General features: G+C 44.0%; 1 protein-coding gene across 1 annotated transcript in view; it reads right to left on the bottom strand.

The window, feature by feature from the left end:
- Nucleotides 1-27377, bottom strand: part of LOC106591129 (protein diaphanous homolog 3) — a 667062-nt gene that overhangs the window by 262388 nt on the left and 377297 nt on the right. Inside the window, exons 20-21 of the mRNA XM_082963749.1 lie at nucleotides 27164-27258; nucleotides 25560-25661 (exon numbers count right to left, since the gene is read on the bottom strand). Coding sequence (XP_082819875.1) covers nucleotides 25560-25661; nucleotides 27164-27258 — 197 coding nt within the window. The remainder of the gene's footprint in view (nucleotides 1-25559; nucleotides 25662-27163; nucleotides 27259-27377) is intronic.

The raw sequence follows: 27377 nt of genomic DNA on the forward strand, positions 1-27377 counted from the left end.
AGCAGTCTACATGATGGTAGATATGGAGGGATTGGTAAAGACACTGGAGTGTCCTATAGCAGTCTACATGATGGTAGATATGGAGTTTGGTACAGACACTGGAGTGTCCTATAGCAGTCTACATGATGGTAGATATGGAGGGATTGGTACAGACACTGGAGTGTCCTATAGCAGTCTACATGATGGTAGATATGGAGGGATTGGTACAGACACTGGAGTGTCCTATAGCAGTCTAAATGATGGTAGATATGGAGGGATTGTTACAGACACTGGAGTGTCCTATAGCAGTCTACATGATGGTAGATATGGAGGGATTGGTACAGACACTGGAGTGTCCTATAGCAGTCTACATGATGGTAGATATGGAGGGATTGGTACAGACACTGGAGTGTCCTATAGCAGTCTCCATGATGGTAGATATGGAGGGATTGGTACAGACACTGGAGTGTCCTATAGCAGTCCACATGATGGTAGATATGGAGAGATTGGTACAGACACTGGAGTGTCTTATAGCAGTCTACATGATGATAGATATGAAGGGATTGGTACAGACAGACACTGGAGTGTCCTATAGCAGTCTACATGATGGTAGATATGGAGGGACTGGTACAGGCACTGGAGTGTCCTATAGCAGTCTACATGATGGTAGATATGGAGGGATTGGTACAGACACTGGAGTGTCCTATAGCAGTCTACATGATGATAGATATAGATATTCTTCTTTTGTTGATATCAGGTAACGTGCAGCCTAACCCTGGCCCTGATATGCAATGTCTCCAAACCCCCTCTGATTTTAAATCAAGATCTGGTCTTGGTATTTTTCATTTAAATGTACGCAGCCTGTTGTCAAAAATGGATGGGGTTAGGATTTGGGCTAAATCAACTGATGCTGATATAATTGTGTTTTCTGAAACCTGGCTCAGCAAGTCTGTTCTTGATACGGATATTTGTATAACTGGTTACAATGTTTATCGCACTGATCGGGTTAAGAAAGGTGGGGGTGTGGCTATATATGTAAAAACGAAATTCCCTGTAAGTGTGGCAAAGTCTGAAACTATTTGTAAACAGTTGGAATTTCTTGCTTTGAATATTGAGGTTTCTAAGGGTCTTTCTATAACTGTGATTGGCTGTTACAGACCCCCCTCTGCTCTCGGTGATGCATTTTCTTCTTTGACGCACCTCATGTCTAAACTTCTTTACAGTGAAATGATTTTGATTGGTGATCTTAACTGGTGTTGGTTAATGCCGGTGTCTGATGATTTAAAAATGTTTTGTAATTCTATGAATCTTACCCAGTTGATTAACTCACCCACTCGCCCTAATCTAAAATGCCCTGATAAATCTACCCTGATTGATTTGATATTGACAAATGTTCCACATAAATATTCTGCGGTTGGTGTTTTTTGTAATGATTTAAGTGACCATTGTGCTGTTGTTGCTATTAGAAATACTAAGATTTCTAAGTCTAACCCGCGTTTTATTCGTAAGAGAAATCTGAAGTGTTTCATTGAGCAGGCTTTCTTTCATGATTTGTTTTATTTTGACTGGAGCAAGATTGAGCTTATCCCTGATGTGGAAACTGCCTGGAAATTCTTTCATGATGGTTTTCTCCAAATAGTAAACAGACATGCTCCATTCCGCAGGTTCAGGGTTAAAGGGAGGGATAATCCATGGTTTTCGTCTGAGCTTTCTTGCATTGTTCACGACCGTAATCTAGCCTGGGCTAAAGCAAGGAAATCGTGTTCTGATGCTGATTGGCTTGTTTTTAGGCAGTTACGAAACAAGTGTTCTTCTCTTCTCAGGAAGGCCAAATCTGAATATTTTATGTCTGTTACCACTGATAACCTGAATGACCCTAGAAAGTTTTGGAAGGCTATTAAGTCTATGTCTGGTAACAGTAATGTTAATGAATTACCGTCATGTGTATTGAAGGACTCTGTTGCTATATATGACAAAACTGAAATGCTGAATTGTTTCAATGAGCACTTTGTATCATCTGGTAGGCTGTTTGATTCAGTGTCCTCTGTCTGTGTACAACCTTGTGTGGATGAACCAGTGAGAGCTGGTCAAACTTTTAGCTTTTTGCCATTCTCAGTGCAGGTGGTACATAAAGCCCTGAAATCCTTAGATCAGAGAAAGCCTGCAGGTCCTGATCTTTTGGATCCCTGCTTTTTAAATCTGGCAGCTGATTTCATAGCTGAACCACTTGCATATCTGTTTAATCTAACCCTGGAATGTAATGAAATTCCAAAGATCTGGAAATCAGCATTTGTCCTGCCACTTTTAAAAGGGGGAGATCCAACTCTTTTAAATAATTATAGGCCAATCTCAAAGCTGTCACCCCTGGTGAAAATACTTGAAACCCTTGTGAGTGACCAGCTAAAAGAGTTTTTATATACTAACTCTATTTTATCAATGTACCAATCGGGTTTCAGGAAGAAGCATAGCACAATTACAGCAGCCATGAAGGTTTTAAATGATATCACTGAAGCTCTTGACAAAAAACAGCATTGTGTCTCACTTTTTATTGATCTCTCTAAGGCTTTTGATACAGTTGATCATGCTATACTAAGGCAGAGATTGTCGAGTGTAGGTCTTTCAGAGCATGCAGTTGCATGGTTTGTTAACTATCTGTCTGATAGAACTCAGTGCACTCAATTTGATGGGCTTAGGTCTGTTAAATTGTCTGTCTTAAATGGTGTGCCCCAAGGCTCTGTACTTGGTCCTCTCTTATTCACTATTTATATAAATAATTTAGACAAAAATGTCCAAAATGCACAACTTCATTTTTATGCTGATGATACTGTTATTTACTGTTGTGCTTCATCTCTTACAAAAGCTTTCCAGAACTTGCAAACTGCTTTTAATACTGTTCAACATACCTTGTCTCAATTGAAGCTTATCCTCAATACTGACAAAACTAAACTTCTGGTGTTTTCTAAAGCAAGAAATAGACCCCTGAACCTTTCACCTATTACTACCTTTCAGGGCAAGGAGATTGAGGTTGTAACCTCATATAAATATCTTGGAATTTTGATTGATGATGGCCTCTCTTTTAAAATGCATATTCAACAACTTACAAAAAAATTGAAGCTGAAATTAGGATTTTATTTTAGGAATAAGGCTTGTTTTTCTTTTGAAGCCAGAAGGAGGCTAGTATCAGCTACATTTATGCCTTTACTAGACTATGGGGATATTTTATATATAAATGCTTCCGCTCAGTGTTTGAGATCAATTGACACCCTTTACCATGGCACTTTGAGATTTATTTTAAATTGCAAAACCCTTACGCACCACTGCACTTTGTATACCAGGGTTGGCTGGCCTTCTCTAGTCACTCGTAGGCTCAGTCACTGGTATACTTTTATTTACAAAGCCATTTTGGGTTTACTACCTTTTTATTTGGGCATTTTTATTGTTCAGAAATGTGGTGGGTACTCTCTTCGTTCGAGGGACTTTATCTTGCTAACTGTTCCAAATGTCCGAACTGAATTTGGTAAAAGGGCTTTTATGTACTCTGCGCCATCGTCTTGGAATGCCTTACAAAATACTTTTAAACTGGAAGAACTTGTCCCGATTGGTATTTTTAAATCACTGATGAATGATCTTGAGACTGATTCCCTGACCTGTCAATGTTTTTAATTTGCTGTTTTTGATTTTGTTATATTCTTTGTTAATTTTATGGTTTTTACTAGATTACTTGTAGTTTTTCATGTTGTTTGTCTAATTTTTGTAATGACTTGGCGCTGCCTATCTTGGCCAGGACGCTCTTGAAAAAGAGATTTTAAATCTCAATGAGCCTTTCCTGGTTAAATAAAGGTTTAAAAAAAAAAGATTTAAAAAAAAAAAAAAAAGGGATTGGTACAGACTGACACTGGAGTGTCCTATAGCAGTCTACATGATGATAGATATGGAGGGATTGGTAGAGACACTGGAGTATCCCATAGCAGTCTACAAGATGATAGATATGAAGGGATTGGTACAGACAGACACTGGAGTGTCCTATAGCAGTCTACATGATGGTAGATATGGAGGGACTGGTACAGACACTGGAGTGTCCTATAGCAGTCTACATGATGGTAGATATGGAGGGATTGGTATAGACACTGGAGTGTCCTATAGCAGTCTACATGATGGTAGATATGGAGGGATTGGTATAGACACTGGAGTGTCCTATAGCAGTCTACATGATGGTAGATATGGAGGGATTGGTGCAGACACTGTAGTGTCCTATAGCAGTCTACATGATGATAGATATGGAGGGATTGGTATAGCCAGACACTGGAGTGTCCTATAGCAGTCTACATGATGGTAGATATGGAGGGATTGGTACGGACACTGGAGTGTCCTATAGCAGTCTACATGATGGTAGATATGGAGGGACTGGTACAGCCAGACACTGGAGTGTCCTATAGCAGTCTACATGATGATATATATGGAGGAATTGGTACAGCCAGACACTGGAGTGTCCCAAAGCAGTCTACATGATGGTAGATATGGAGGGATTGGTACAGACAGACACTGGAGTGTCCTATAGCAGTCTACATGATGGTAGATATGGAGGGATTGGTACAGACACTGGAGTGTCCTATAGCAGTCTACATGATGATAGATATGAAGGGATTGGTACAGACAGACACTGGAGTGTCCTATAGCAGTCTACATGATGGTAGATATGGAGGGACTGGTACAGACACTGGAGTGTCCTATAGCAGTCTACATGATGGTAGATATGGAGGGATTGGTATAGACACTGGAGTGTCCTATAGCAGTCTACATGATGGTAGATATGGAGGGATTGGTATAGACACTGGAGTGTCCTATAGCAGTCTACATGATGATAGATATGGAGGGATTGGTAGAGACACTGGAGTATCCCATAGCAGTCTACAAGATGATAGATATGAAGGGATTGGTACAGACAGACACTGGAGTGTCCTATAGCAGTCTACATGATGGTAGATATGGAGGGACTGGTACAGACACTGGAGTGTCCTATAGCAGTCTACATGATGGTAGATATGGAGGGATTGGTATAGACACTGGAGTGTCCTATAGCAGTCTACATGATGGTAGATATGGAGGGATTGGTATAGACACTGGAGTGTCCTATAGCAGTCTACATGATGGTAGATATGGAGGGATTGGTGCAGACACTGTAGTGTCCTATAGCAGTCTACATGATGATAGATATGGAGGGATTGGTATAGCCAGACACTGGAGTGTCCTATAGCAGTCTACATGATGGTAGATATGGAGGGATTGGTACGGACACTGGAGTGTCCTATAGCAGTCTACATGATGGTAGATATGGAGGGACTGGTACAGCCAGACACTGGAGTGTCCTATAGCAGTCTACATGATGATATATATGGAGGAATTGGTACAGCCAGACACTGGAGTGTCCTAAAGCAGTCTACATGATGGTAGATATGGAGGGATTGGTACAGACAGACACTGGAGTGTCCTATAGCAGTCTACATGATGGTAGATATGGAGGGATTGGTACAGACACTGGAGTGTCCTATAGCAGTCTACATGATGATAGATATGAAGGGATTGGTACAGACAGACACTGGAGTGTCCTATAGCAGTCTACATGATGGTAGATATGGAGGGATTGGTACAGACAGACACTGGAGTGTCCTATAGCAGTCTACATGATGATATATATGAAGGGATTGGTACAGACAGACACTGGAGTGTCCTATAGCAGTCTACATGATGGTAGATATGGAGGGATTGGTACAGACACTGGAGTGTCCTATAGCAGTCTACATGATGGTAGATATGGAGGGATTGGTACAGACAGACACTGGAGTGTCCTATAGCAGTCTACATGATGGTAGATATGGAGGGATTGGTGCAGACACTGGAGTGTCCTATAGCAGTCTACATGATGGTAGATATGGAGGGATTGGTACAGACACTGGAGTGTCCTATAGCAGTCTACATGATGATAGATATGGAGGGATTGGTACAGACACTGGAGTGTCCTATAGCAGTCTACATGATGGTAGATATGGAGGGACTGGTACAGACACTGGAGTGTCCTATAGCAGTCTACATGATGGTAGATATGAAGAGATTGGTACAGCCAGACACTGGAGTGTCCTATAGCAGTCTACATGATGGTAGATATGGAGGGATTGGTACAGACACTGGAGTGTCCTATAGCAGTCTACATGATGATATATATGAAGGGATTGGTACAGACACTGGAGTGTCCTATAGCAGTCTACATGATGGTTGATATGGAGGGATTGGTACAGACACTGGAGTGTCCTATAGCAGTCTACATGATGGTAGATATGGAGGGACTGGTACAGACACTGGAGTGTCCTATAGCAGTCTACATGATGGTAGATATGAAGAGATTGGTACAGCCAGACACTGGAGTATCCTATAGCAGTCTACATGATGGTATATACGAAGGGATTGGTACAGCCAGACACTGGAGTGTCCTATAGCAGTCTACATGATGGTAGATATGGAGGGATTGGTAAAGACACTGGAGTGTCCTATAGCAGTCTACAAGATGGTAGATATGGAGGGATTGGTACAGACACTGGAGTGTCCTATAGCAGTCTACATGATGGTAGATATGGAGGGATTGGAACAGACATTGGAGTGTCCAATAGCAGTCTACATGATGGTAGATATGGAGGGATTGGTAGACACTGGAGTGTCCTATAGCAATCTACATGATGATATATATGGAGGAATTGGTACAGACAGACACTGGAGTGTCCTATAGCAGTCTACATGATGGTAGATATGGAGGGATTGGTACAGACACTGGAGTGTCCTATAGCAGTCTACATGATGGTAGATATTGAGGGATTGGTAAAGACACTGGAGTGTCCTATAGCAGTCTACATGATGGTAGATATGGAGGGATTGGTACAGACAGACACTGGAGTGTCCTATAGCAGTCTACATGATGATAGATATGAAGGGATTGGTACAGACAGACACTGGAGTGTCCTATAGCAGTCTACATGATGGTAGATATTGAGGGATTGGTGCAGACACTGGAGTGTCCTATAGCAGTCTACATGATGATAGATATGAAGGGATTGCTACAGACAGACACTGGAGTGTCCTATAGCAGTCTACATGATGGTAGAAACGGAGGGACTGGTACAGACACTGGAGTGTCCTATAGCAGTCTACATGATGGTATATATGGAGGGATTGGTACAGACAGACACTGGAGTGTCCTATAGCAGTCTACATGATGGTAGATATGGAGGGATTGGTACAGAGACTGGAGTGTCCTATAGCAGTCTACATGATGATAGATATGGAGGGATTTGTACAGACACTGGAGTGTCCTATAGCAGTCTACATGATGGTAGATATGGAGGGATTGGTACAGACACTGGAGTGTCCTATAGCAGTCTACATGATGGTAGATATGGAGGGATTGGTACAGACACTGGAGAGTCCTATAGCAGTCTACATGATGGTAGATATGAAGAGATTGGTACAGCCAGACACTGGAGTGTCCTATAGCAGTCTACATGATGGTATATATGAAGGGATTGGTACAGCCAGACACTGGAGTGTCCTATAGCAGTCTACATGATGGTAGATATGGAGGGATTGGTAAAGACACTGGAGTGTCCTATAGCAGTGTACATGATGGTAGATATGGAGGGATTGGTACAGACACTGGAGTGTCCAATAGCAGTCTACATGATGATATATATATGGAGGAATTGGTACAGACAGACACTGGAGTGTCCTATAGCAGTCTACATGATGGTAGATATGGAGGGATTGGTACAGACAGACACTGGAGTGTCCTATAGCAGTCTACATGATGGTAGATATGGAGGGATTGGTGCAGACACTGGAGTGTCCTATAGCAGTCTACATGATGATAGATATGAAGGGATTGCTACAGACAGACACTGGAGTGTCCTATAGCAGTCTACATGATGGTAGATATGGAGGGACTGGTACAGACACTGGAGTGTCCTATAGCAGTCTACATGATGGTATATATGGAGGGATTGGTACAGACAGACACTGGAGTGTCCTATAGCAGTCTACATGATGATAGATATGAAGGGATTGGTACAGACAGACACTGGAGTGTCCTATAGCAGTCTACATGATGGTAGATATGGAGGGATTGGTACAGACACTGGAGTGTCCTCTAGCAGTCTACATGATGATAGATATGGAGGGATTGGTACAGACACTGGAGTGTCCTATAGCAGTCTACATGATGGTAGATATGGAGGGACTGGTACAGACAATGGAGTGTCCTATAGCAGTCTACATGATGGTAGATGTGAAGAGATTGGTACAGCCAGACACTGGAGTGTCCTATAGCAGTCTACATGATGGTAGATATGGAGAGATTGGTACAGACACTGGAGTGTCCTATAGCAGTCTACTTGATGATATATATGAAAGGATTGGTACAGACACTGGAGTGTCCTATAGCAGTCTACATGATGGTAGATATTGAGGGATTGGTAAAGACACTGGAGTGTCCTATAGCAGTCTACATGATGGTATATATGGAGGGATTGGTACAGCCAGACACTGGAGTGTCCTATAGCAGTCTACATGATGGTAGATATGGAGGGATTGGTACAGACAGACACTGGAGTGTTCTATCGCAGTCTACATGATGATAGATATGAAGGGATTGGTACAGACAGACACTGGAGTGTCCTATAGCAGTCTACATGATGGTAGATACGGAGGGACTGGTACAGACACTGGAGTGTCCTATAGCAGTCTACATGATGGTATATATGGAGGGATTGGTACAGACAGACACTGGAGTGTCCTATAGCAGTCTACATGATGATAGATATGAAGGGATTGGTACAGACAGACACTGGAGTGTCCTATAGCAGTCTACATGATGGTAGATATGGAGGGATTGGTACAGACACTGGAGTGTCCTATAGCAGTCTACATGATGATAGATATGGAGGGATTGGTACAGACACTGGAGTGTCCTATAGCAGTCTACATGATGGTAGATATGGAGGGATTGGTACAGACACTGGAGTGTCCTATAGCAGTCTACATGATGGTAGATATTTAGGGATTGGTACAGACACTGGAGTGTCCTATAGCAGTCTACATGATGGTAGATATGAAGAGATTGGTACAGCCAGACACTGGAGTGTCCTATAGCAGTGTACATGATGGTATATATGAAGGGATTGGTACAGCCAGACACTGGAGTGTCCTATAGCAGTCTACATGATAGTAGATATGGAGGGATTGGTGAAGACACTGGAGTGTCCTATAGCAGTCTACATGATGGTAGATATGGAGGGATTGGTACAGACACTGGAGTGTCCAATAGCAGTCTACATGATGATATATATATGGAGGAATTGGTAAAGACAGACACTGGAGTGTCCTATAGCAGTCTACATGATGATAGATATGAAGGGATTGGTACAGACAGACACTGGAGTGTCCAATAGCAGTCTACATGATGGTAGATATGGAGGGATTGGTAGACACTGGAGTGTCCTATAGCAATCTACATGATGATATATATGGAGGAATTGGTACAGACAGACACTGGAGTGTCCTATAGCAGTCTACATGATGGTAGATATGGAGGGATTGGTACAGACACTGGAGTGTCCTATAGCAGTCTACATGATGGTAGATATTGAGGGATTGGTAAAGACACTGGAGTGTCCTATAGCAGTCTACATGATGGTAGATATGGAGGGATTGGTACAGACAGACACTGGAGTGTCCTATAGCAGTCTACATGATGATAGATATGAAGGGATTGGTAGACAGACACTGGAGTGTCCTATAGCAGTCTACATGATGGTAGATATTGAGGGATTGGTGCAGACACTGCAGTGTCCTATAGCAGTCTACATGATGATAGATATGGAGGGATTGGTACAGACACTGGAGTGTCCTATAGCAGTCTACATGATGGTAGATATGGAGGGACTGGTACAGACAATGGAGTGTCCTATAGCAGTCTACATGATGGTAGATATGAAGAGATTGGTACAGCCAGACACTGGAGTGTCCTATAGCAGTCTACATGATGGTAGATATGGAGGGATTGGTACAGACACTGGAGTGTCCTATAGCAGTCTACATGATGATATATATGAAAGGATTGGTACAGACAGACACTGGAGTGTCCTATAGCAGTCTACATGATGGTAGATATGGAGGGATTGGTACAGACAGACACTGGAGTGTCCTATAGCAGTCTACATGATGGTAGATATGGAGGGATTGGTACAGACACTGGAGTGTCCTATAGCAGTCTACATGATGATAGATATGGAGGGATTGGTACAGACACTGGAGTGTACTATAGCAGTCTACATGATGGTAGATATGGAGGGATTGGTACAGACACTGGAGTGTCCTATAGCAGTCTACATGATGGTAGATATGGAGGGATTGGAACAGACACTGGAGTGTCCTATAGCAGTCTACATGATGGTAGATATGGAGGGATTGGTACAAACACTGGAGTGTCCTATAGCAGTCTACATGATGATAGATATGGAGGGATTGGTACAGACACTGGAGTGTCCTATAGCAGTCTACATGATGGTAGATATGGAGGGACTGGTACAGACAATGGAGTGTCCTATAGCAGTCTACATGATGGTAGATATGAAGAGATTGGTACAGCCAGACACTGGAGTGTCCTATAGCAGTCTACATGATGGTAGATATGGAGGGATTGGTACAGACACTGGAGTGTCCTATAGCAGTCTACATGATGGTAGATATGGAGGGATTGGTACAGACACTGGAGTGTCCTATAGCAGTCTACATGATGGTATATATGGAGGGATTGGTACAGACAGACACTGGAGTGTCCTATAGCAGTCTACATGATGGTAGATATGGAGGGATTGGTACAGACAGACACTGGAGTGTCCTATAGCAGTCTACATGATGGTAGATATGGAGGGATTGGTACAGACACTGGAGTGTCCTATAGCAGTCTACATGATGATAGATATGGAGGGATTGGTACAGACAGACACTGGAGTGTCCTATAGCAGTCTACATGATGATAGATATGGAGGGATTGGTACAGCAGACACTGGAGTGTCCTATAGCAGTCTACATGATGGTAGATATGGAGGGATTGGTACAGCAGACACTGGAGTGTCCTATAGCAGTCTACATGATGGTAGATATGGAGGGATTGGTACAGACACTGGAGTGTCCTATAGCAGTCTACATGATGGTAGATATGGAGGGATTGGTACAGACACTGGAGTGTCCTATAGCAGTCTACATGATGGTAGATATGGAGGGATTGGTACAGACAGACACTGGAGTGTCCTATAGCAGTCTACATGATGGTAGATATGGAGGGATTGGTACAGACAGACACTGGAGTGTCCTATAGCAGTCTACATGATGGTAGATATGGAGGGATTGGTACAGACACTGGAGTGTCCTATAGCAGTCTACATGATGGTAGATATGGAGGGATTGGTACAGACACTGGAGTGTCCTATAGCAGTCTACATGATGGTAGATATGGAGGGATTGGTACAGACAGACACTGGAGTGTCCTATAGCAGTCTACATGATGGTAGATATGGAGGGATTGGTACAGACAGACACTGGAGTGTCCTATAGCAGTCTACATGATGGTAGATATGGAGGGACTGGTACAGACACTGGAGTGTCCTATAGCAGTCTACATGATGGTATATATGGAGGGATTGGTACAGACAGACACTGGAGTGTCCTATAGCAGTCTACATGATGATAGATATGAAGGGATTGGTACAGACAGACACTGGAGTGTCCTATAGCAGTCTACATGATGGTAGATATGGAGGGATTGGTACAGACACTGGAGTGTCCTATAGCAGTCTACATGATGATAGATATGGAGGGATTGGTACAGACACTGGAGTGTCCTATAGCAGTCTACATGATGGTAGATATGGAGGGATTGGTACAGACACTGGAGTGTCCTATAGCAGTCTACATGATGGTAGATATGGAGGGATTGGTACAGACACTGGAGTGTCCTATAGCAGTCTACATGATGGTAGATATGGAGGGATTGGAACAGACACTGGAGTGTCCTATAGCAGTCTACATGATGGTAGATATGGAGGGATTGGTACAGACACTGGAGTGTCCTATAGCAGTCTACATGATGATATATATGGAGGAATTGGTACAGACAGACACTGGAGTGTCCTATAGCAGTCTACATGATGGTAGATATGGAGGGATTGGTACAGACACTGGAGTGTCCTATAGAAGTCTACATGATGGTAGATATGGAGGGATTGGTACAGACAGACACTGGAGTGTCCTATAGCAGTCTACATGATGGTAGATATGGAGGGATTGGTACAGACACTGGAGTGTCCTATAGCAGTCTACATGATGATATATATGGAGGAATTGGTACAGCCAGACACTGGAGCGTCCTATAGCAGTCTACATGATGGTAGATATGGAGGGATTGGTACAGACACTGGAGTGTCCTATAGCAGTCTACATGATGATATATATGGAGGAATTGGTACAGCCAGACACTGGAGTGTCCTATAGCAGTCTACATGATGGTAGATATGGAGGGAATGGTACAGACACTGGAGTGTCCTATAGCAGTCTACATGATGGTAGATATGGAGGGATTGGTACAGACACTGGAGTGTCCTATAGCAGTCTACATGATGGTAGATATGGAGGGATTGGTACAGACACTGGAGTGTCCTATAGCAGTCTACATGATGATATATATGGAGGAATTGGTACAGCCAGACACTGGAGTGTCCTATAGCAGTCTACATGATGGTAGATATGGAGGGATTGGTACAGACACTGGAGTGTCCTATAGCAGTCTACATGATGATAGATATGAAGGGATTGGTACAGACAGACACTGGAGTGTCCTATAGCAGTCTACATGATGGTAGATATGGAGGGATTGGTACAGAATCTGGAGTGTCCTATAGCAGTCTACATGATGATATATATGGAGGAATTGGTACAGCTAGACACTGGAGCGTCCTATAGCAGTCTACATGATGGTAGATATGGAGGGATTGGTACAGACACTGGAGTGTCCTATAGCAGTCTACATGATGATATATATGGAGGAATTGGTACAGCCAGACACTGGAGTGTCCTATAGCAGTCTACATGATGGTAGATATGGAGGGATCGGTACAGACACTGGAGTGTCCTATAACAGTCTACATGATGGTATATATTGAGGGATTGGTACAGACACTGGAGTGTCCTATAGCAGTCTACATGATGGTAGATATGGAGGGATTGGTACAGACACTGGAGTGTCCTATACCAGTCTACATGATGATATATATGAAGGGATTGGTACAGACAGACACTGGAGTGTCCTATAGCAGTCTACATGATGGTAGATATGGAGGGATTGGTACAGACAGACACTGGAGTGTCCTATAGCAGTCTACATGATGGTAGATATGGAGGGACTGGTACAGACACTGGAGTGTCCTATAGCAGTCTACATGATGGTAGATATGGAGGGATTGGTACAGACAGACAATGGAGTGTCCTATAGCAGTCTACATGATGGTATATATGAAGGGATTGGTACAGCCAGACACTGGAGTGTCCTATAGCAGTCTACATGATGGTAGATATGGAGGGATTGGTAAAGACACTGGAGTGTCCTATAGCAGTCTACATGATGGTAGATATGGAGGGATTGGTACAGACACTGGAGTGTCCTATAGCAGTCTACATGATGGTAGATATGGAGGGATTGGAACAGACACTGGAGTGTCCAATAGCAGTCTACATGATGGTAGATATGGAGGGATTGGTACAGACACTGGAGTGTCCTATAGCAGTCTACATGATGTTATATATGTAGGAATTGGTACAGACAGACACTGGAGTGTACTATAGCAGTCTACATGATGGTAGATATGGAGGGATTGGTAAAGACACTGGAGTGTCCTATAGCAGTCTACATGATGGTAGATATTGACGGATTGGTACAGACACTGGAGTGTCCTATAGCAGTCTACATGATGGTAGATATGGAGGGATTGGAACAGACACTGGAGTGTCCTATAGCAGTCTACATGATGGTAGATATGGAGGGATTGGTAGACACTGGAGTGTCCTATAGCAGTCTACATGATGATATATATGGAGGAATTGGTACAGACAGACACTGGAGTGTCCTATAGCAGTCTACATGATGGTAGATATGGAGGGATTGGTACAGACACTGGAGTGTCCTATAGAAGTCTACATGATGGTAGATATGGAGGGATTGGTACAGACAGACACTGGAGTGTCCTATAGCAGTCTACATGATGGTAGATATGGAGGGATTGGTACAGACACTGGAGTGTCCTATAGCAGTCTACATGATGATATATATGGAGGAATTGGTACAGCCAGACACTGGAGCGTCCTATAGCAGTCTACATGATGGTAGATATGGAGGGATTGGTACAGACACTGGAGTGTCCTATAGCAGTCTACATGATGATATATATGGAGGAATTGGTACAGCCAGACACTGGAGTGTCCTATAGCAGTCTACATGATGGTAGATATGGAGGGAATGGTACAGACACTGGAGTGTCCTATAGCAGTCTACATGATGGTAGATATGGAGGGATTGGTACAGACACTGGAGTGTCCTATAGCAGTCTACATGATGGTAGATATGGAGGGATTGGTACAGACACTGGAGTGTCCTATAGCAGTCTACATGATGATATATATGGAGGAATTGGTACAGCCAGACACTGGAGTGTCCTATAGCAGTCTACATGATGGTAGATATGGAGGGATTGGTACAGACACTGGAGTGTCCTATAGCAGTCTACATGATGATAGATATGAAGGGATTGGTACAGACAGACACTGGAGTGTCCTATAGCAGTCTACATGATGGTAGATATGGAGGGATTGGTACAGAATCTGGAGTGTCCTATAGCAGTCTACATGATGATATATATGGAGGAATTGGTACAGCTAGACACTGGAGCGTCCTATAGCAGTCTACATGATGGTAGATATGGAGGGATTGGTACAGACACTGGAGTGTCCTATAGCAGTCTACATGATGATATATATGGAGGAATTGGTACAGCCAGACACTGGAGTGTCCTATAGCAGTCTACATGATGGTAGATATGGAGGGATCGGTACAGACACTGGAGTGTCCTATAACAGTCTACATGATGGTATATATTGAGGGATTGGTACAGACACTGGAGTGTCCTATAGCAGTCTACATGATGGTAGATATGGAGGGATTGGTACAGACACTGGAGTGTCCTATACCAGTCTACATGATGATATATATGAAGGGATTGGTACAGACAGACACTGGAGTGTCCTATAGCAGTCTACATGATGGTAGATATGGAGGGATTGGTACAGACAGACACTGGAGTGTCCTATAGCAGTCTACATGATGGTAGATATGGAGGGACTGGTACAGACACTGGAGTGTCCTATAGCAGTCTACATGATGGTATATATGGAGGGATTGGTACAGACAGACACTGGAGTGTCCTATAGCAGTCTACATGATGGTATATATGAAGGGATTGGTACAGCCAGACACTGGAGTGTCCTATAGCAGTCTACGTGATGGTAGATATGGAGGGATTGGTAAAGACACTGGAGTGTCCTATAGCAGTCTACATGATGGCAGATATGGAGGGATTGGTACAGACACTGGAGTGTCCTATAGCAGTCTACATGATGGTAGATATGGAGGGATTGGAACAGACACTGGAGTGTCCTATAGCAGTCTACATGATGGTAGATATGGAGGGATTGGTACAGACACTGGAGTGTCCTATAGCAGTCTACATGATGTTATATATGTAGGAATTGGTACAGACAGACACTGGAGTGTCCTATAGCAGTCTACATGATGGTAGATATGGAGGGATTGGTACAGACACTGGAGTGTCCTATAGCAGTCTACATGATGGTAGATATTGAGGGATTGGTACAGACACTGGAGTGTCCTATAGCAGTCTACATGATGGTAGATATGGAGGGATTGGTACAGACACTGGAGTGTCCTATAGCAGTCTACATGATGATAGATATGAAGGGATTGCTACAGACAGACACTGGAGTGTCCTATAGCAGTCTACATGATGGTAGATATGGAGGGACTGGTACAGACACTGGAGTGTCCTATAGCAGTCTACATGATGGTATATATGGAGGGATTGGTACAGACAGACACTGGAGTGTCCTATAGCAGTCTACATGATGATAGATATGAAGGGATTGGTACAGACAGACACTGGAGTGTCCTATAGCAGTCTACATGATGGTAGATATGGAGGGATTGGTACAGACACTGGAGTGTCCTATAGCAGTCTACATGATGATAGATATGGAGGGATTGGTACAGACACTGGAGTGTCCTATAGCAGTCTACATGATGGTAGATATGGAGGGATTGGTACAGACACTGGAGTGTCCTATAGCAGTCTACATGATGGTAGATATGGAGGGATTGGTACAGACACTGGAGTGTCCTATAGCAGTCTACATGATGGTAGATATGGAGGGATTGGTACAGCCAGACACTGTACCTCTCCCTGACCCCCCCCCCCCCCCCCCACACTACATCACAGCTGTTATACTGTACCTCTCCCTGACCCCCCCCACACTACATCACAGCTGTTATACTGTACCTCTCCCTGACCCCCCCACACTACATCACAGCTGTTATACTGTACCTCTCCCTGACTCCCCCACACTACATCACAGCTGTTATACTGTACCTCTCCCTGACCCCCCCACTCTCAGCTCCACTACAACGTCACTAACACAGAGTCTCAGAGTCACTGTCCCACTACAACGTCACTAACCCAGAGTCACTGTCCCACTACAATGTCACTAACCCAGTGTCTCAGAGTCACTGTCCCACTACAACGTCACTAACCCAGTGTCTCAGATTCACTGTCCGACTACAACGTCACTAGCCCAGTGTCTCAGAGTCACTGTCCCACTACAACGTCACTAACCCAGTGTGTCAGAGTCACTGTCCCACTACAATGTCACTAACCCAGTGTCTCAGAGTCACTGTCCCACTACAACGTCACTAACCCAGAGTCACTGTCCCACTACAATGTCACTAACCCAGTGTCACTGTCCCACTACGTCACTAACCCAGTGTCTCAGAGTCACTGTCCCACTACAACGTCACTAACCCAGTGTCTCAGATTCACTGTCCCACTACAACGTCACTAGCCCAGTGTCTCAGAGTCACTGTCCCACTACAACGTCACCAACCCAGTGTCTCAGATTCACTGTCCCACTACAACGTCACTAGCCCAGTGTCTCAGAGTCACTGTCCCACTACAACGTCACTAACCCAGTGTCTCAGATTCACTGTCCCACTACAACGTCACTAGCCCAGTGTCTCAGAGTCACTGTCCCACTACAACGTCACTAACCCAGTGTCTCAGATTCACTGTCCCACTACAACGTCACTAGCCCAGTGTCTCAGAGTCACTGTCCCACTACAACGTCACTAACCCAGTGTGTCAGAGTCACTGTCCCACTACAACGTCACTAACCCAGTGTCTCAGATTCACTGTCCCACTACAACGTCACTAGCCCAGTGTCTCAGAGTCACTGTCCCACTACAACGTCACTAACCCAGTGTGTCAGAGTCACTGTCCCACTACAATGTCACTAACCCAGTGTCTCAGAGTCACTGTCCCACTACAACGTCACTAACCCAGAGTCACTGTCCCACTACAATGTCACTAACCCAGTGTCACTGTCCCACTACGTCACTAACCCAGTGTCTCAGAGTCACTGTCCCACTACAACGTCACTAACCCAGTGTCTCAGAGTCACTGTCCCACTACAACGTCACTAACCCAGTGTCTGAGTCACTGTCCCACTACAACGTCACTAACCCAGTGTATCAGATTCACTGTCCCACTACAACGTCACTAGCCCAGTGTCTCAGAGTCACTGTCCCACTACAACATCACTAGCCCAGTGTCTCAGAGTCACTGTCCCACTACAACGTCACTAACCCAGTGTCTCAGAGTCACTGTCCCACTACAACGTCACTAACCCAGTGTCTCAGTCACTGTCCCACTACAACGTCACTAACCCAGTGTCTCAGTCACTGTCCCACTACAACGTCACTAACCCAGTGTCTCAGTCACTGTCCCACTACAACGTCACTAACCCAGTGTCTCAGTCACTGTCCCACTACAACGTCACTAACCCAGTGTCTCAGTCACTGTCCCACTACAACGTCACTAACGCAGAGTCTCAGAGTCACTGTCCCACTACAACGTCACTAACCCAGTGTGTCAGAGTCACTGTCCCACTACAACGCCACTAACCCAGTGTCTCAGATTCACTGTCCCACTACAACGTCACTAGCCCAGTGTCTCAGAGTCACTGTCCCACTACAACGTCACTAACCCAGTGTCCGCCAGTGAGGTCCAACAACATGAAGCACCTTGTGACAACTGCTTATGTAAAAATGGCTTTTTACATAAAAAAGAAAATATAAATCATATTTATAAAATACACTGGATTTAAATTCCATATGTGTTGTCATAACAACAAGTATGTCAGTGAGGTAGTGTAAACGTATGTATGTGTTGTCATAACAACAAGTATGTCAGTGAGGTAGTGTAAAACATACATCATGTATGTGTTGTCATAACAACAAGTATGTCAGTGAGGTAGTGTAAAACATACATCCTGTATGTGTTGTCATAACAACAAGTATGTCAGTGAGGTAGTGTAAAACATACATCCTGTATGTGTTGTCATAACAACAAGTATGTCAGTGAGGTAGTGTAAAACATACATCATGTATGTGTTGTCATAACAACAAGTATGTCAGTGAGGTAGTGTAAAACATACATCCTGTATGTGTTGTCATAACAACAAGTATGTCAGTGAGGTAGTGTAAAACATACATCCTGTATGTGTTGTCATAACAACACGTATGTCAGTGAGGTAGTGTAAAATGTACATCATGATGTGTTGTCATAACAACAAGTATATCAGTGAGGTAGTGTAAAACATACATCCTGTATGTGTTGTCATAACAACAAGTATGTTCATATACAGTATATACACTCAGTCACATACTGCAGGGGTTCCTAAACGAGGTCCCGCCCTAAACACGTTTGGTGTTTTTGGCCCCTGGAGCGACACAGCTGATTCAAATAATCACATCTTGATGACGGTTGGTTATTTGAATCAGCTGTGTCGTGATGAGGTGAACAACCGAAATGTGGCCCCTGACGTTCTGTATATAAAACAAATGTGTTAACAGCTGTATGTTGAGCCTTGTTACGAAGCCCAACCCCTGAGCAGTTGAAGTAGGAAGGATAGAAAACCTCATCAATATAGTAGTTAGTCTACCCCTCTATTCTCCCAGAGTTATTAACTCATCAATACAGTAGTTAGTCTACCCTCTACTCTTCGAGTTATTACCTCATCAATACAGTAGTCTACCCTCTATTCTCTCCCAGAGTAACTACCTCATCAATACAGTAGTTAGTCTACCCCTCTATTCTCCAAGAGTTACTACCTCATCAACGTAGTAGTTAGTCGACCCCTCTATTCTCCCAGAGTTACTACCTCATCAATATAGTAGTTAGTCTACCCTCTATTCTCTCCCAGAGTTATTACCTCATCAATACAGTAGTTAGTCTACCCTCTATTCTCACAGAGTTATTATCTCATCAATATAGTAGTTAGTCTAACCTCTATTCTCCCAGAGTTACTACCTCATCAATACAGTAGTTCGTCTACCCCTCTATTCTCCCAGAGTTATTACCTCATCAATATAGTAGTTAGTCTACCCTCTATTCTCTCCCAGAGTTATTACCTCATCAATATAGTAGTTAGTCTACCCTCTATTCTCTCCCAGAGTTACTACCTCATCAATACAGTAGTTAGTCTACCCTCTATTCTCCCAGTTACTACCTTATCAATAAAGTAGTTAGTCTACCCCTCTATTCTCCCAGAGTTTTAACCTCATCAATATAGTAGTTAGTCTACCCCTCTATTCTCCCACAGAGTTGTTAACTTTTCAATATAGTAGTTAGTCTACCTCTCTATTCTCTCCCAGAGGTATTACCTCATAAATATAGTAGTTAGTCTACCCTCTATCCTCCCAAATAGTTATTACCTCATCAATATAGTAGTTAGTCTACCCCTCTATTCTCCCAGAGTTATTACCTCATCAACATAGTAGTTAGTGAACCCTCTATTCTCCTAGAGTTATTACCTCATCAATACAGTAGTTAGTCTACCCTCTATTCTCACAGAGTTATTACCTCATCAATACAGTAGTTAGTCTACCCCTCTATGCTCCCAGAGTTACTACCTCATCAATATAGTAGTTAGTCTACCCTTTATTCTCCTAGACTTATTACCTCATCAATATAGTAGTTAGTCTACCCCTCTATTCTCCCAGAGTTACTACCTCATCAATACAGTAGTTAGTCTACCCCTCTATTCTCCCAGAGTTATTACCTCATCAATATAGTAGTCTACCCTCCCAGAGTTACTACCTCATCAATATAGTAGTTAGTGAACCCTCTATTCTCCCACAGAGTTATTAGTCTACCCCTCTATTCTCCCAGAGTTATTACCTCATCAACATAGTAGTTAGTGAACCCTCTATTCTCCCAGAGTTATTACCTCATCAATACAGTAGTTAGTCTACCCCTCTATGCTCACAGAGTTACTACCTCATCAATATAGTAGTTAGTCTACCCTTTATTCTCCCAGTTATTACCTCATCAATATAGTACTTAGTCTAACCGTCTATTCTCCCACAGAGTTATTACCTCATCAATACAGTAGTTAGTGTACCCCTCTATTCTCCCACAGAGTTACTACCTCATCAATATAGTAGTTAGTCTATCCTCTATTCTCTCCCAGAGTTACTACCTCATCAATACAGTAGTTAGTCTACCCTCTATTCTCTCCCAGAGTTACTACCTCATCAATACAGTAGTTAGTCTACCCTCTATTCTCCCAGAGTTACTACCTCATCAATACAGTAGTTGGTCTACCCCTCTATTCTCCCAGAGTTATTACCTCATCAATATAGTAGTCTACCCTCCCAGAGTTACTACCTCATCAATATAGTAGTTAGTGAACCCTCTATTCTCCCAGAGTTATTAGTCTACCCCTCTATTCTCCCAGAGTTATTACCTCATCAACATAGTAGTTAGTGAACCCTCTATTCTCCCAGAGTTATTACCTCATCAATACAGTAGTTAGTCTACCCCTCTATGCTCACAGAGTTACTACCTCATCAATATAGTAGTTAGTCTACCCTTTATTCTCCCAGTTATTACCTCATCAATATAGTACTTAGTCTAACCCTCTATTCTCTCCCAGAGTTACTACCTCATCAATACAGTAGTTAGTCTACCCTCTATTCTCTCCCAGAGTTACTACCTCATCAATACAGTAGTTAGTCTACCCTCTATTCTCCCAGAGTTACTACCTCATCAATACAGTAGTTAGTCTACCCCTCTATTCTCCCAGAGTTATTACTCCATCAATATAGTAGTCTACCCTCCCAGAGTTACTACCTCATCAATATAGTAGTTAGTGAACCCTCTATTCTCCCACAGAGTTATTAGTCTACCCCTCTATTCTCCCAGAGTTATTACCTCATCAACATAGTAGTTAGTGAACCCTCTATTCTCCCAGAGTTATTACCTCATCAATACAGTAGTTAGTCTACCCCTCTATGCTCACAGAGTTACTACCTCATCAATATAGTAGTTAGTCTACCCTTTATTCTCCCAGTTATTACCTCATCAATATAGTACTTAGTCTAACCCTCTATTCTCCCACAGAGTTATTACCTCATCAATACAGTAGTTAGTGTACCCCTCTATTCTCCCACAGAGTTACTACCTCATCAATATAGTAGTTAGTCTATCCTCTATTCTCTCCCAGAGTTACTACCTCATCAATACAGTAGTTAGTCTACCCTCTATTCTCTCCCAGAGTTACTACCTCATCAATACAGTAGTTAGTCTACCCTCTATTCTCCCAGTTACTACCTTATCAATAAAGTAGTTAGTCTACCCCTCTATTCTCCCAGAGTTATAACCTCATCAATATAGTAGTTAGTCTACCCCTCTATTCTCCCACAGAGTTGTTAACTTATCAATATAGTAGTTAGTCTACCCCTCTATTCTCCCAAATAGTTATTACCTCATCAATAAAGTAGTTAGTCTACCCCTCTACTCTCCCAGAGTTATAACCTCATCAATATAGTAGTTAGTCTACCCTTTATTCTCCCAATAGTTATTACCTCATCAATATAGTACTTAGTCTACCCCTCTATCCTCCCACAGAGTTATTTACCTCATCAATACAGTAGTTAGTCTACCCATCTATTCTCCCACAGAGTTACTACCTCATCAATATAGTAGTTAGTCTACCCTCTATTCTCTCCCAGAGTTACTACCTCATCAATACAGTAGTTCGTCTACCCCTCTATTCTCTCCCAGAGTTACTACCTCATCAATACAGTAGTTAGTCTACCCTCTATCCTCCCAAATAGTTACTACCTCATCAATAAAGTAGTTAGTCTACCCCTCTATTCTCCCACAGAGTTGTTAACTTATCAATATAGTAGTTAGTCTACCCCTCTATTCTCCCAAATAGTTATTACCTCATCAATAAAGTAGTTAGTCTACCCCTCTATTCTCCCAGAGTTATTACCTCATCAATAGAGTAGTTAGTCTACCCCTCTATTCTCCCAAATGAGGTATTACCTCATCAACAAAGTAGTTAGTCTACCCCTCTATTCTCCCACAGAGTTATAACCTCATCAATATAGTAGTTAGTCTACCCCTCTATTCTCCCACAGAGTTGCTACCTCATCAATATAGTAGTTAGTCTACCCCTCTATTCTCTCCCAGAGGTATTACCTCATCAATATAGTAGTTAGTCTACCCCTCTATTCTCCCAGAGTTATTACCGTCATCAATACAGTAGTTAGTCTACCCCTCTATTCTCCCAAGATAGTTATTACCTCATCAACATAGTAGTTAGTCTACCCTTCTATTCTCCCACAGAGTTACTACCTCATCAATATAGTAGTTAGTCTGCCCCTCTACTCTCCCAGAGTTACTACCTCATCAATAGAGTAGTTAGTCTACCCCTCTATTCTCCATGAGTTATTACCTCATCAACACAGTAGTTAGTCTACCCTTATATTCTCCCACAGAGTTATTACCTCATCAATATAGTAGTTAGTCTACCCCTCTATTCTCCCACAGAGTTACTACCTCATCAATACAGTAGTTAGTCTACCCCTCTATTCTCCCACAGAGTTACTACCTCATCAATATAGTAGTTAGTCTGCCCCTCTACTCTCCCAGAGTTACTACCTCATCAATACAGTAGTTAGTCTACCCCTCTATTCTCCCATGATGTATTACCTCATCAACATAGTAGTTAGTCTACCCCTCTATTCTCCCACAGAGTTACTACCTCATCAATATAGTAGTTAGTCTGCCCCTCTACTCTCCCAGAGTTACTACCTCATCAATACAGTAGTTAGTCTACCCTTTATTCTCCCAGTTATTACCTCATCAATACAGTAGTTAGTCTACCCCTCTATTCTCCCACAGAGTTACTACCTCATCAATACAGTAGTTAGTCTACCCCTCTACTCTCCCACAGAGTTACTACCTCATCAATATAGTAGTTAGTCTACCCCTACCCCTGCCTCAACCTTTCTCTCTCCACCTTTCTCTCTCCACCAATCCCTCTCTCCCTCTCTCCACCTTTTCCTCTCTCCACCTTTCCCTCTCTCCACCTTTCCCTCTCCCCCTACCTTTCCCTCTCCCCCTACCTTTCCCTCTCCCCCTACCTTTCCCTCTCCCTCTCTTCACCTTTCCCTCTCCCCACCTTTCCCTCTCTCCACCTTTCCCTCTCTCTACCTTTCCCTCTCTCTACCTTTCCCTCTCTCCACCTTTCCCTCTCCCTCTCTCCACCTTTCCCTCTCCCTCTCTCCACCTTTCCCTCTCCCTCTCTCCACCTTTCCCTCTCCCTCTCTCCACCTTTCCCTCTCCCTCTCTCCACCTTTCCCTCTCCCTCTCTCTACCTTTCCCTCTCCCTACCTTTCCCTCTCCCTCTCTTCACCTATCCCTCTCCCTCTCTTCACCTATCCCTCTCTCTACCTTTCCCTCTCCCTTCCTTTTCCTCTCCCTCTCTCTACCCTTTCCTCTCCCTCTCCACCTCTCTCTCTCTCTCCACCTTTCCCTCTCCCCTCTCTACCTTTCCCCTCTCTACCTTTTACTATTCAACACCATAGTATGAATCTCTACATGAACCTCCACATGAACCTCCACATGAACCTCTAGCAGTATGTACAGTAGAGCTCCCTTCTCTTCCCTCTCCTCTACCCCTCCAATCTCCTCCCCCTCTACTCTCCCACCCTCTCCTCCCCTCCAATCTCTCCTCCTCCTCTCACTCCCATCTCCACTCTTCCAACCGTCCCTCCTCTCCCTCCTCTCCTCCCCCCCCTCTACTCTCCCACCCTCTCCTCCCCTCCAATCTCTCCTCCTATCTCTCCCTCCCCTCTCCACTCTTCCAACCGTCCCTCCTCTCCCCTCCTCCTCCCATCCTCTCCCTCTCCATGTCCACAGCCCATTTAAAGATGATATATATATATCAGTGTTTCCTGTGTTGAAGCAGTGATTTGTTGGTAGCCTTGCTCACGCCCGCTGGCGGCCATCGTGGGATAAATAACCAATCGGCTGCTGAGCCCGTCAGACAGACGGAACGCTCAACGATCTCCGGCCGCCTCGCACTGCGACCTTGTCGGTGATTCACTGTGGTGTGTGTGTGTGTCTGTGTGTGTCTGTGTGTCTGTGATGTGTGTGTGTGTGTTAGGGCGTGCGTGTGTATGTCTGCGTGTGTGTGTGTGTGTGTCTGTAATGTGTGTCTGTGATGTGTGTGTGTCAATGTGTGTAATGTGTGTGTGTGTTTGTCTGTGTATGTGTAATGTATGTCTGTGTGTCTCTCGTGTGTGTGTGTGTGTGTGTGTAATGTGTGTGTGTGTAATGTGTGTGTGTGTAATGTGTGTGCGTGTAATGTGTGTGTGTGTGTGTGTGTGTGTGTGTGTATGTGTGTGTGTATGTGTGTGTGTGTGTGTGTGTGTATATGTGTGTGTGTAATGTGTGTGTGTGTGTGTGTGTCTGTGTGTGGGGTGTGGGTGTGTCTGTGTGTGTGTGTGTCTGTGTGTGTGTGTGTGTGTGTGTGTGCTGTGTGTGTGTGTCTGTGTGTGTGTGTGTCTGTGTGTGTGTCTGTGTGTGTGTGTGTCTGTAATGTGTGTGTGTGTATGTGTATGTGTGTGTGTGTGTAATGTGTGTGTGTGTGTGTGTGTGTAATGTGTGTGTGTGTGTGTGTGTGTGTGTGTGTGTGTGTGTGTGTGTGTGTGTGTGTGTGTGTGTGTGTGTGTGTGTGTGTGTGTGTGTGTGTGTGTGTGTGTGTGTGTGTGTGTGTGTGTAGGTACTCACCACCACTCCAAACTGCTCAGGCTCAGACAGACTGTTGTAGTCATTCTGATACTTCATCAACGCATTCAGCTGCTCCTGCTCAGGGAGGTGTTTTACCAGGTTCTGGAGAGAGAGATGGAGGGGTGGAGAGAGAGAGATGGAGGGGTGGAGAGAGAGAGATGGAGGGGTGGAGAGAGAGATGGAGGGGTGGAGAGAGAGAGATGAGGGGGTGAAGAGAGAGAGAGATGGAGGGGTGGAGAGAGAGATGGAGAGAGAGAGAGGGGGTGGAGAGAGAGATGGAGAGAGAGAGGGGGTGGAGAGAGAGAGATGAGGGGGTGGAGAGATAGAGATGGAGGGGTGGAGAGAGAGATGGAGGGGTGGAGAGAGAGAGATGAGGGGGTGGAGAGAGAGAGATGAGGGGGTGAAGAGAGAGAGAGATGGAGGGGTGGAGAGAGAGATGGAGGGGTGGAGAGAGAGAGATGAGGGGGTGGGAGAGAGAGAGATGAGAGGGGTGAGAGAGAGAGAGATGGAGGGGTGGAGAGAGAGAGATGGAGGGGTAGAGAGAGAGAGATGGAGGGGTGGAGAGAGAGATGAGGGGGTGGAGAGAGAGAGATGAGGGGGTGGAGAGAGAGAGATGAGGGGGTGGAGAGAGAGAGAGATGGAGGGGTGGAGAGAGAGAGATGGAGGGGTGGAGAGAGAGAGATGGAGGGGTGGAGAGAGAGAGAGATGGAGGGGTGGAGAGAGAGAGATGAGGGGGTGGAGAGAGAGAGATGAGGGGGTGGAGAGAGAGAGATGAGGGGGTGGAGAGAGAGAGATGAGGGGGTGGAGAGAGAGAGATATAGTAGAGGTTAAAGGTCAGTGGTAAGGTAACAGGGGGAGAGGGTATGTTAGGGGTTAATACCAGGACCACAGTTATGATAGTAGAGGTTAAAGGTCAGTGGGTAAGGTAACAGGGGGAGATGGTATGTTAGGGGTTAATACCAGGACCACAGTTATGATAGTAGAGGTTAAAGGTCAGTGGTAAGGTAACAGGGGGAGAGGGTATGTTAGGGGTTAATTACCATGGACCACAGTTATGATAGTAGAGGTTAAAGGTCAGTGGTAAGGTAACAGGGGGAGATGGTATGGTTAGGTGGTTAATACCTGGACCACAGGTTATGATAGTAGAGGTTAAGAGGTCAGTGGTAAGAGGTAACAGGGGGAGAGGGTTATGTTAGGGGGTTAATAGCCAGGACCACAGTTATGATAGTAGAGGTTAAAGGTCAGTGGTAAGGTAACAGGGGGAGAGGGTATGTTAGTGGTTAATACCTGGACCACAGTTATGATAGTAGAGGTTAAAGGTCAGTGGTAAGGTAACAGGGGGAGAGGGTATGTTAGGGGTTAATACCTGGACCACAGTTATGATAGTAGAGGTTAAAGGTCAGTGGTAAGGTAACAGGGGGAGAGGGTATGTTAGGGGTTAATACCAGGACCACAGTTATGATAGTAGATGTTAAAGGTCAGTGGTAAGGTAACAGGGGGAGAGGGTATGTTAGGGGTTAATACCTGGACCACAGTTATGATAGTAGAGGTTAAAGGTCAGTGGTAAGGTAACAGGGGGAGAGGGTATGTTAGAAGGTTAATACCTGGATCATGGGTTCAGTGAGCTGTTCCTCGTCGACCTCTAGGACGGCCCGTCTGATCTCCTGGTAAGGCATCCTGAAGGACCCCAGGAAGATAGCTGAGGGAGAGAGAGGAGAGGGAGAGATTTATTTAGAGAGAAATCAGGAGGTATGATGACTGGAGGATAACTGAGTGAGGAGAGTTATTTAGAGAGAAATCAGGTGGTATGATGACTGG

Source organism: Salmo salar, chromosome 17, assembly GCF_965601325.2.
Source record: "Salmo salar chromosome 17, fSalSal1, whole genome shotgun sequence".
Taxonomy (NCBI): Eukaryota; Metazoa; Chordata; class Actinopteri; order Salmoniformes; family Salmonidae; genus Salmo; species Salmo salar.